Here is a 12,777-nt window from a genome sequence, read left to right on the forward strand (position 1 = left end):
CTACACCACTAGATGAATACCTTTAGGGGTTTAGTTTTTAAAATGGGATCATTTCTGCGTGTTTTTTTTTTTTATTGTTCAGGCTGCTCAATGCCTCTAAATGCATGATATGGGGCCTAGAATTTATTCAATTGTGCCCTGAAAGCCAACGGGTGCTCCCTCTCTTTTTGGCCCAGCCACACGTCTAATAAGAAGATTGGGGCAACAATGGGAGTATTTTTGAAAACTGGAGAAACAGGGTGATAGATTTTGGGGTGTGTTTCTTCATTTTCATGTTCGCTTTACAAAGAAATTGGTCTTCAAACTGATACTTTTATGAAAAAAATGAGATTATATTTTTTTTACGCCGGCTTTGCTTGAATTCTTACAAAAAAACTGTGCAGTCAAAATACTTACAACACCCCTTAATAAATACCTTAAGGGGTGTAGTTAGCAAAATGGGGTCACTTGTAGGGGTTTCCACCGTTCTGGCACCTATGAACCTCTGAAAATCTGGCTTGGTGCAGGAAAACTAAATGTACTTCAAACTGTATAAAATTATTATTAAATTTGTAAGTTCTAAATTGCTAAAAAAAGATATATTTTTTTTTTCAAAAGTGCTGCCAAAGATGGAAATATATATTTAATTAAAAAAATTGTACAGTATGTACATATGTGACATATCACAGTTAAAAATAAGGGAAAATTATAATTTTTACAAAATTTCTTACATTTTTCTATTTTTTAATTAATTTCCGCAAATCGTATCAGTCTACTTTTACCACTAAAATAAAGTACAACGTGACGAAAAAACAATGTCAGAATTACTTGGATATTCAAAACTTTCGCAGAGATATTCTCTGTCACCTAATCTCCCACAAGAAATGAAATAAAAAGCGATCAAACCGTCGCATTTACACCAAAATTGTATTATTAAAAACTACAGCTTATCCCGCAAAAAACAAGCCCTCATACCACTTAATCGACGGAAAAATAAAGTTGTGGCTCTCGGAATTTGGCAACACAAAATAATTTTTCTTTTTTACACTTAGATTTTTACTTGTAAAAGTAGTAAAATACAGAAACTATATTTATTTGGTGTAGTCGTATTGACCCAGAGAATAAGATCAAAATGTTGTTTTAATTGCACAGTGAATTCCGTATAAACGGCGTGCAAAAAACCATGGAGGAATCGCTGTTTTTTTCATTTTCTACCCCACAAAGAATTTTTTTCCCGTTTCCTAGTACATTATATGGCAAAATAAATGGTGCTACGAAAAACCAACACCTCTCGCAAAAATCAAGCCCTCATAGTACTATATAGACGGAAAAATAGACGTTATGGCTTTTGGAAGGTGGGGGGGAAAAAACGAAAATCTGAAGAGCTGCGGCGGGAAGGGGTTAAAAATGAAATAATAATTTGACATGTTTTCCTATGTTGGCCACCAGAGGGACCTTTTCCCAGAATTACAGCAAGATGAATAAGGGAAAGCAACCTGACTCACAGCTTCCGTAAATGTGGGAGGGAGATACCCCCCCCTCCCTATTTTTGGCTACAAGCCAGGAAAAAGTGTTTTCAAATTGCGAAGCTTTGTGCGGCTCCAATTTTGGGAGTGCTTTTACAATGCAGATGGTAGAAGCTCTAGGACACACCAAATGGGTAAGAATGATGAAAGTCAAGAGGGAAGCACCTGTGGTGAATGACTTTTAAGTTGACAGGTTTCAAAGGCCCCCCCCCCCCCCATTTTCATAACTAGCCAGATACAACATAGCAGCTGCAGCCTAGCATTACCAGGGTGGGAAGGCCCACGGTTTCTGGCCCTTTCTCAGCCTGAGGCTGGGTTCACACGACCTATTTTCAGGCGTATTATGCCTCGTTTTACGTCTGAAAATAGGGCTACAATACGTCGGCAAACATCTGCCCATTCATTTGAATGGGTTTGCCGACGTACTGTGCAGACAACCTGTCATTTACACGTCGTCGTTTGACAGCTGTCAAACGACGACGCGTAAAAATACAGCCTCGTCAAAAGAAGTGCAGGACAGTTCTTTGGACGTTTTTGGAGCCGTTTTCTAAGACTCCAATGAAAACCGCTCCAAAAACGGACGTAAAAAACGCCGCGAAAAACGCGAGTTGCTCAAAAAACGTCTGAAAATCAGGGGCTGTTTTCCCTTGAAAACGGCTCCGTATTTTCAGACGTTTTTGGTCACTACATGTGCATATACCCTAATAATACCAGCCTGCGACTGCCCCAGTCACCCGCTATCACAACAGTTGGTCGGGTACTGGATCGTATACGGCTCTTCCCGATACCCCTGGTGGCGGTGGGTAATGGGGGTTAGTGCTAGCTTTTTACTGGCTAACACCAAGCCCTGCCTTAGTAATGGATGTCGTCAAACAGGAAACTGCCATTACAAAAGCGCTAATGGCCCCTTGCCTATAAACAGAGATCAGTACTGCAGGTAAAAAAGTTAATAAAATTATTTTATAAAAGTGTAAAAATAAGTGTGTTTTCCTATAATAAGTTTTATTATAGGAAAAAAATGAAACCGTTAAAATACACACATTTGGTATCACCTCGTTCGTAAGGACCTAAACTGTTATTTTTCCCGCACGGTGAAGAAAAATGAAAAACTATGCCAGCGTCGCTATTTTTTTGGTCACCACCCCTCCCAAGATATAGCATAAAAAGTGATCATACAGTCGCATGTACTCCAAAATAGTTCCAATAAAAACTACATTCAGTCCCGCAAAAAAACAAGCCCTTACGCATCTTTTTTTTTTTACTGAAAAATGTAAAAAAAAGTTATGGCTCTCAGAATACGGCAACAAAAAAAATGTATAATTTTATAAAAATTAGTTTATTGTGCAAATGCTGAAAAACATAAAAAAAACCTCTGTACATGTGGTATCGCCATAATCGTACCGACTTGTAGAATGAAGTAAAACGTATTGTGCACATTCAATGCCGTAAAATTAAGAATTTAAAACGCGAAAATCTGTTTTTTTCACCTTCGCTCTAAAAAAAAAATTGATCAAGAAGTTGTATGTACCATAAAATGGTACCAATAACCGCTACAGCTCATTTCGCCAAAAATTAGCTCAATCGACCCAAAAAAATTAAGTTATGGCTTTGTGTGGTGAAACAAAACAATTATTTTTCTTAACAAATAGTCTTTTCTTTGTAAAATTAGTAAAATATAAAAAAACAATAAAAATTTGGTATCACCGTAATCTTATTGAGACGCAGAATAAAGTTAAGTTGTCATTTTTACTGTACAGTGAAAGACTTAAAAACAAAACCCAAAAACCAATGGAGGAATCAGTTTTATCCAATTTCATTCTGCGAATATTTTTCTGGCAGTTTCCCAGTACATTATATGGTACTATAAATGGTGTTAATAGAAACTACAACTCCTCCTGCAAAAACACCACTCTATTGATGGAAAAATAAAAGAAGTTAAGGCTCTTAGGAGGCTGGTAGTGGAAAAACGAAAATTAAAAAGCAAAAAACGATCAGTCCTGAATGTGTTAATTTCTGATAAAGAAAACCATTTATGCCCACATATGGAGTATTGCCGTACTCGGGAGAAATTGCTTTACAAATGTTGGGTGGCTTTTTCTCTTATCCCTTGTGAAAATTTAAAAAATGCAACATTTTAGTGGACAAAAATGTTGATATTAATTCACGGTGGGGTCAAAATGCTAACTATACACCTAGAAAAATTCCAAAATGGGGTCACGTTTGGCGGTTTCGACTGTTTTGGTCCCTCCAGGGCGTTGCAAACGCGACATGGCTCCGAAAAGCATTCTAGCAAAATCTGCGCTGCTTCACTTCTGAACACTGCTGTGGGTCCAAACATCCGTTTATTACCACATATGGGGTATTGCTGTAATCGGGAGAAATTGCTTTACAAATGTTGGGCTGCTTTTTCTCCTTTTTCTTGTAAAAATGAAAAAATTCTATGTTTTAGCAGAAAAAAAAGTAGATTATCATCTTCACCGACTAATTCCACTAAATTCTGCAAAATAAAAACTGTGTGGTGAAAATGCTAACTATACCCTTAGAAAAACGCTTTGAGGGGTGTAGTTTCCAAAATGGGGACTCTTTTGGGGGGTTTCGACTGTTTTTAGGCACCACAAGACCTCTTCAAACCTGACATGGTGCCTAAAGTATATTCTAAAAAAAATCCACTAGGTGCTCCTTTGCTTTTGAGACTGGTGCTACAGTCCATTACCACACTAGGGCCACAAGTGGCATGTTTCTAAAAACTGCAGAATGTGGGCAATAAATATTGAGTTGTGTTTATCTGGTAAAACCTTCTGTTTTACAGGAAAAAATGAATTTCAGCAAAAAAAAATTTCTTATTTGCTTTTAGTTCCTTTGAAACGCTTAAAGGGTTAAAATACTTTCTGAATGCGGTTTTTAATACTTAGCGGGCTGCAGTTTTCAAAATGGGGTGATTTATGGGGGGTTTCTAATATAGGCCCCTCAATGCCACTTCACAACTGAACTGGTCCCTGAAAAAATAGCCTTTTGAAATTTACGTGAAAATGTGAGAAATTGCTGCTAAAGTTCTAAGCCTTGTAACGTCCTAGAAAAATAAAAGGACGTTCAAAAAACGATGCAAACATAAAGTAGACATGTGGTATATGTGAAATAGTAACTATTTTGTGTGGTATTACTCTGTTTTGCAAGTAGATGTATTTAAATTTAGAAAATGCTAATTGTTGCTAATTTTCTCAAGTTTGAAGTTTTTCACAAATTTATTGAATTTATCCACCAAATTTTTTATTAACAAAGTACAATATGTCACGAGAAAATCTCAGAATCGCTTGGGCAGGTTAAAGCATTCCAAAGGTAAAGCGACACGTGTCAGATTTGAAAAAAATCATCTGTGTCCACGAGGCCAAAACAGGCTGCATCATAAAGGGGTTAAGACCTATCAGCTCTCCTGGCGTATCTGAATAAATACTTGTATTCCCCATAAAACAAGGATTCTAGAGCATCTTTTCTCTTCACTCTGCTTTATGCCGTTCCTCTGTTATTCCTTCTACAAATGTATGATAAATTGAGAGCAGGGTGTATCCCTACACAGACTGACACGGTCTAATCTGTGCTCAGTCTCTGTTTATGGACACCCCTTTGACTAAGGGGAATTTTAACACCCAGTTGTCATTCTATCCATACATTTTTTGGAGGAATAACAAGGGAACGGCACATCTCAGATTTACGAAAAGATGCTCCAGAATTATTATTATTATTTTTTTTTTTTTGAGGACTGCATGTATTTACTAAAATAAACTGTTAGAGCAGACAGGTACTCCTTAAAGAGGCTCTGTCACCAGATTTTGCAACCCCTATCTGCTATTGCAGCAGATAGGCGCTGCAATGTAGATTACAGTAACGTTTTTATTTTTAAAAAACGAGCATTTTTGGCCAAGTTATGACCATTTTTGTAGTTATGCAAATGAGGCTTGCAAAAGTCCAAGTGGGTGTGTTTAAAAGTAAAAGTCCAAGTGGGCGTGTATTATGTGCGTACATCGGGGCGTTTTTAATAGTTTCACTAGCTGGGCGCTCTGAAGAGAAGTAACATCCTCTTCTCTTCAGAACGCCCAGCTTCTGACAGTGCAGATCTGTGACGTCACTCACAGGTCCTGCATCGTGACGGCCACATCGGCACCAGAGGCTACAGTTGATTCTGCAGCAGCATCAGCGTTTGCAGGTAAGTCGATCTTACAGCGCTGCCGGTCGTTCTGAACACAGGAGCCATACAGACGAGCAGGACGCTATATCTCCTAGAGTTCTGAGCCACCGGCTTTACACATTCCACGCTGCTGTTAAAAGAAAAATCGCTAACACAAGTTATAGACTAACTATAGTGCACACTCCTGCACCACAAGGGCTTATCCACACGTAACGGAATTGCTGCAGAAAATTTCTGCAGTAATTCCTCAAACTAGCAGTCATTACGCTGCGGAAAAATCACACCATTTTCCTGCGTTTTTTACTGCAGAAAATGGTGCGGTTTTTGCTGTATTTTTCTCATTGGCTAGGAGATGGTGATCTCTCCTCTGAAAAACGCAGCTATTCAGTCCACTTTCCGCAGCAGCAATTGACGTGCTGCGGTACGAAAAATACACACCACAGGTGAATTTCTGGTTGGAAATTTTATGCAGAGTGTGGATGAGATTTCTTAAATCTCATCCACTTTGCTGCTACTGTATTCTGCCGCGTATTTTCAGTCCACAAATCCGGACGGAAAATATGCAGCAATTCCGTGACGTGCGGACGAGCCCTAATAGTTTTTCTAAATAATGTCTATAATTGGAGGTACGCTTTAAAATATTGGTCTGTCTAATGGTGTACAGCAGATGTAAGATATACAGCAGAGTATAAGACAGTTTTGTCTTTCACTTGAAATTCTATATTAAAGGGGTTTTCCAACCATAGAAAGTTTTGACATTTCGCTAGGATATGCCATTGATTTCAGTGGGGGTCCAACTCAGTTTAGCGCTGTTGCCCCTTCACAGCTTTTTTTTTTTTTTTCCTGCCTATTGGTCCTTATCAGAAACTTTGCTGCAGTTTCCTGCATGGCTGGTGGTTGGGAGCACAGCTGTGCAGAGGAGAAACTTGTGAAGGGGGTGCAGCACTAAACTAGTGCTGGTGGTTGGGCACAGAAATCTGACTCCCATTGATCAGAACTGTACAGCATGTTCTTTTTTTTTTTTCTCCTTTCCCTTATCCTGAATAACATATGGTTTTGTTTTTCCTCTCCACCTTCCTCCATAGGACATTTAGAAATGGTTCGATTTTTGCTGGAAGCTGGAGCTGATCAAGAGCATAAAACTGATGAAATGCACACTGCCTTAATGGAAGCCTGCATGGTAATCACGAAGGCACTATCATGAGATCACACTTGTACAACTTGTTTGGATATTCATTAGGAAATTCCATCAGCTTGAGGTTTTAATAAATTAAAACCATCTCTTGAAGGGAATTGTAGACTGAAAAGAGGTTATAAAGAAAATATATAACGCGTATTAGAAAGTGTAATGAAGTACCTTTCTGACATGAGTAATTAGGACTGCATGCATACTTAACCTCCTCCTGCATTTGGGCGTTACTGTACGTCCTTTTTAGCGGTGCTTTACCAGAATTGGGCATACAGTAACGCCCTGGTGAAATGGGCACAGGAGCTGTGCCCGCCCCATCCTTAGCGGGGGCCAGTTGCAATATACAGCAGATATTCCACTGCAACGGTGGCAATCACTTATTTCCTATCCTCTGTACCCCATCGCCCCCGTGAGCGATTGCGGGGTGCCGATGGTTGCTTTGGCAACCAGGAAGACTTTGAATGGACTTACTGTCAGTTGTAAAATTACAGTTACAATACACTGCACTACAAAACTACAACCAAGCAATATCTGCTCTCCAAAAGCCAAATGGCAGTCCTTCTGAGGCTACCAGTTTGCCCAAACTGCAGTTTATGACCACATATGGGTATTCCTTTACGCCAGAGGACCCACTTTACAATTTATGGGTTGTGTGTCTCCAGTGGTACAAGCTGAGCACAACATATTTGGCACTAAAATAGCATATTTGTGGAAAAAATGGCAATTTTCAATCGGCAATATCCATAGTGTACTAATTTCAGCAAAACGTGTGGTGTCAAAATGCGCCCTACACCTCATGATAGATTCCTTTTAAAGTGGTTTATTTTCCCAAATGGGGTCTCTTCTCAGGGGTTTTCACTGTACAGGTCCCTCGATGCAGTGCAACATAGTGTCAAAAACCAATTTTGTAAAATATTTACTCCAAAATCTAAATTGCGCTCTTTCCCTTTTAGAGCCTTGCTTTGTGTCTAAACAGCGGTTTACAATCACATATTGGGTATTTCCTTACTCAGGAGTAAAATGCACCTCAAAATTTGTTACCCAATTTCTCCTGAATTCCTTGTGGAAATTAAAAATTATGAGCTAAAACGACATATTATTGGGAAAACTGTATTTTTTTATTTTCACTTTCCAATTCTAATAAAATCTATAAAACACCTGAAAAGTCAAAATGCTCACTATACCCCAGATAAATTCCTTAAGGAGTGTAGTTTGCTAAATGTGGTCACGTTTGGGAGTTTCCACTGTATTGGTACCTCTGGATCTTTGCAAATTCGACATGGCATCCGAAAACCATTCCAGCAAAATCTGCGCTCAAAATTCTGGAAGGCACTCCAAACAGCAGTTTATGACCACATATGGGGCATTGCTGACACAATCTGTGGGTATGTGGCGCCTTGACGGTATACCAGCTAGCCATACCAAGTCAAAGTCTATAGTTCAGATTACCTGTGGTAACTTTAGACCGTAGTGAAGATAGGCTCGGGTGGGACCTTGGCAGCAGCCAGACACCAGGCGTGGTGTAACAAGAAAGGCGTAGTACACAGCACAACTCTAAACGGCACTGGAACAAGATAGCGCAGGAACACTGGGAACTGGAAAACACTTAAGGGACCATTTGCAAAGACGAACATAGGTATACGTCAACAACGCTCAGGCAATGCAGGAATGGGCAGGGCCCTTCTTATAGTTCAGGGTGATCATGGGCTAATTTGGTATCAAATTCAGGTGTGCACGCTGGCCCTTTAAGACCGGGCACGAGCATGCGCACGCACCTTACGGGACACAGCAGAGTGAAGCGTAAGTGAGCGCTGGTGTCCCCTGAGGAGGAGAAGCGGGCCAGCGTTCACTGAATAATGGCTGCGGCCATCAGTAGGTGACTAATCCGGACTGCCTGCGGCCATGGCTGTTACAATTGCCATGCTCATGAGAAATTGCCTACCAATTTTTGGGGTGCTTATTCCATTGAATTCCTTGTGAAAATATTATTTTTTTTAGCTGAAATGACATTATTGTAAAAAAATATTTTTAATTTTTATGGTCCAATTCTAATAAAATCCATTAAAAACCTTTTGGGGTCAGAATGCTCACTACACCCCTAGATACATTCCTTGAGGGGTGTAATGGGGTGTCTTTTGGGGTATATAATGTTTTGGCACCTCAGGGCCTTTTCAAACATGAAATGGTTCCTAGGAAAACATCCTAATAGAAAGGAGGCCCCAAAATCCACTAGGTGCTCCTTTATTTGTAAGGCCTGTGTAGAGTTCAGTAACACACTAGGGCCACATGTGATATATTTTTGAAAACTGGAGAATCTGTAATATTGAGTTGTGTTTTCTGCTAACGCTTACTGTGTTACTGAAATAAATGGATTGAATTGAAAATCTGCCAGAAAAAATGAGATTTGTAAATTTTACCTTCCAATTTGCTTTCATTCCTGTGAAACACCTAAAGGGTTAACAAACTTCCTAAATGCTGTTTCAAATTCGTTGAGGGGTGCAGTTTTTAAAATTTATTGACTTGAGGGGTTTCTAGTATATAGACCCCTCAAAGCCACTGAAGTGGTGTCTAAAAAAATGTTTTGCAAATTTTGTTGAATATTTGAAAAAACTGCTAGCAAACCTATAAGCCTTATAACGTCCTGGATAAAATTAAAAAAAAGATGCCTACATAAAGACATAGTAAACATTTATTTACTAAATTGTGTAGTACCGTTATCCATTTTAGAAGTAGAGGTTTTTAAATGTAGGAAAATGCAATTTTTTTTAATCTTTTCTGATCGACCACAGTTTACCACTAACATAAAGAACAATGTGTTACGAAAAAACAATCTCCGAATCACTTGGATAAGTAAAACCATTCCAGAGTTATTACCACATAAAGTGACATATGTTAGATTTTAAAAATGGGGCTAGTCCTGAAGGCCAAAATTAGCTTGGTCCTGAAGGGGTTAATACTGAAGTTCTGTCCTCCCATCTCTTTAATTGCCAAAAATAGAGAAGGGAAACATTTATATATAATTTTTTTAGATAGTTTACCTTCTCTGAGCTGGCATTTGATACTTTTTTGGCAGTGGAGGATGGGAACTTCAGAGTTTAAGTGTGCATGCAGTCTTCAGCAATAAAAATTTCATTGCAACTGTAGTTTCTGAATGTAGACTTTCACGAGATAACGTAAACAAGGGCAGCTTATACAATTCAACAGGCATTTAGAGTATATCTTGTAGGCCCCTGAACCTAAGTTACCTCCACCTGTCCAATTTAAAGGCTGGGAGGTGCTTCCAGAAGAGTGGTATTGTTAAGGCTGGTTTCCATAAGTAATATACTAGAGACGTTATTACCCTTTGGTAAAAACTTAAATGAATACACATTATCCGTACGGCAATTCTGAATTTACTTAGCTAAGTGCTCTGCAATTCTGGCAGAAATTGCACCAAAAAAGTGGAACGCATGGCATGTTCCTAATTGTTATAAACCCGATTTATAAGTCTGTTCATTCACGGACAGTCCATAAAGGTAGGAAACCTTTGTCTTTAAATTGGAAGTAAATAAAATAGACGCATCAAATGTATTTTTTGTTTTGGGGGATTTTCTGCAGGTAAGGCTTTATTTACATCACGTTTGTTATGTACAATTAGTGTGTACGCCAGGCAAGCTAAATGTATTTTGTATTTTGACCTCTATTAGGCTAGTATTCGTCAGTATACCGTCTTTTGTTTTTTTTTTGGTTGTCTTTAAGTTTTTACATGAAGAAAAAAAACAGGTTTTCAAACCTGTTGTGTATTCGGGCTCATAAACACCCGTATTACGTCTCAGTTTTGTGCAGAGTCGTAAAAGCTGTTCCGAAACGTATGAACTCTACTTGTACTACCTGTATTTCCATACAGCGGTTTTTACTCTTGGATTCATTACGACTCCAAAAGAAGAAAAAGATAGTGCCATTCTCCATCCATTTACCAGCCGTCAGGTAGACTAAGGAAGCTTCCACGACAGATTTAATTGCGGATAATCCGCAGCATATAACTGTAGCAGCAAAGTGGATATTTGAACAAATCTTATCCATGCACTGTAGAAAGAAAATCAGCTGAGAAAACCTACATAAATTGACCTCCGATTCTTGTTTTTTTTTTTTTTTTTAAATCCGCAGCATGTCTATTTATTTCTGCGGATTCGTTGCTCTTTAGTTACGGGTTGTCCTTGTTTTGTATGGTGGGGAGGTAAAACCTGGGAAAAATGGCAAATGTAGTGATTTTTTTTTGCGGAAAAGCTCAAATTCCACTGCAAAAATCTCAAGTCAGAAAAAAGTAATCTTATTTTGTTTTAAAATTAAAAAAAAAAAAAAAAAAAAAAAGCCAATACTTACCACCAGGCGTTGTCACAGCAACGTGTTCCTCTGTTCTCCATGCAGCCCAACCTTTTTGGATGACACATTTTATCCCATGTGACTGTTACAATTATTCACGGGCTGCAGCGTCATCCCAGGAGGCCGGGTTGCACGGATAACAGAGGAACGCGTCCCTGTAACAAGGCCCGGGGCGAAGTATTGTATTTATTTTTTTTTCTCAACATGCCTGATTTGGTGCGGTTTTTCGTTCGGAATTCCCTGCGTGTTTTAAGAAGTATATGATGTGTACTTTTATGCAGCGTATCCACCCTGTGTGAACATGCCCTAAAGGGTTTAGTGAGTTAGGCCAAATTTATCATACTGTGTGCATTTTGTGAAATTATGCTTCTTAAAGGGATTTTTCCACAAACGCATGTATCCCCTATCCACAGGATATGGTATACATACATATGTCGGATTAGCCTGGGTTTGGGAGAGCTAAAGGTACTCTAAGAATCCAGCCTGTGAGTCCAAATCAGATATCGATGCATTGGCGAGATCACATACAGACAAGTGTCAGGGTAAACTTCCTTTTCCCTGCTATTTCACACCGAATAACCACCTCTGTAAATTGAAAACTGAGGGCATGCATGGAAGACCTATACCAGGCAGACAAATGGTGGTACAGATCCTCCCTCAGTGAAGTAGGAAGTGAAGACTAAACTTTATTGAACAAAGAATGAATCTACAAATCTCCCTAGAGATGTGGGACGTGCTTAAGCCCTATTGGATCTATTCAGCTGTAAGTTCTTCTGTACACTCCTCTTGCATTCCAGGGGCGGTGTCTCCATAGGCGTGTTCCGCATACAGGTTCCATCTTTTCATTTACAAATCCTTGTGGAATATACTGATATAAAGCAATAATGTTTTTGCAATCAAAATACAGGCTAATGATCCTTGACAGTCCCCCCTACAAACATTATTACTCTATCCCTGAGTCTTGCCTAGCAACCTACTACTGACCACTCGAACCAGGCGGGTAGGGGTTTTGGATTTCTTAACCAGCTTGAGACGAGCTACTCCTTATGAGTAACCCCCTTTTGTACCTGGACTTCCAAGGTTTCGCAGTGGTCCTAACTTTCCCTATTCTCAGGATACAGGATGGTTGTCTTTAAAGGGACTGTCGGTGTGACCTCGTCTATTTGTGTAAACATAGTGGGCACAGTCTGTTCTACAGCTTTCATCATCATTTTCCTGATACAAGGGAAAACACCGCACACAAGGACAGAGAATAGTATTAAAAAGACCACTCACTACTCCTATTTGTGCTAATATTTTCTGCCATCCAGTCATCCATGAAAAATACTGGTCCCATGGGTCGGTAATACCGGAGTTCCTTTTCAACTGCTGAGATAAGCTCTCCAACTTATGTATGACCATTGTGACTTTCCCTTTGGGCCCTGTGTTGGGGATATACGTACAACCGGTTGTCCCTATCATTCTGCATACCCCACCTTTTTCAGCCAATATCATATCGGGAGCCATTCTATTCTGGAATATCATAGTTTAGGTAGGCC

The 12,777-nt window shown here is 39.3% G+C and overlaps 1 protein-coding gene across 2 annotated transcripts in view; it reads left to right on the forward strand.

Moving 5' to 3' along the window:
- The window catches only part of ANKHD1 (ankyrin repeat and KH domain containing 1), a 277,970-nt gene that overhangs the window by 104,515 nt on the left and 160,678 nt on the right, over positions 1-12,777 (forward strand). For both annotated transcript variants that reach the window (XM_075856368.1, XM_075856369.1), the window contains exon 7: positions 6,774-6,868. In XM_075856368.1, coding sequence (XP_075712483.1) covers positions 6,774-6,868 — 95 coding nt within the window. The remainder of the gene's footprint in view (positions 1-6,773; positions 6,869-12,777) is intronic.

The sequence above is a fragment of the Rhinoderma darwinii genome, chromosome 3 (genome assembly GCF_050947455.1).
Source record: "Rhinoderma darwinii isolate aRhiDar2 chromosome 3, aRhiDar2.hap1, whole genome shotgun sequence".
NCBI classification, from domain to species: domain Eukaryota; kingdom Metazoa; phylum Chordata; class Amphibia; order Anura; family Rhinodermatidae; genus Rhinoderma; species Rhinoderma darwinii.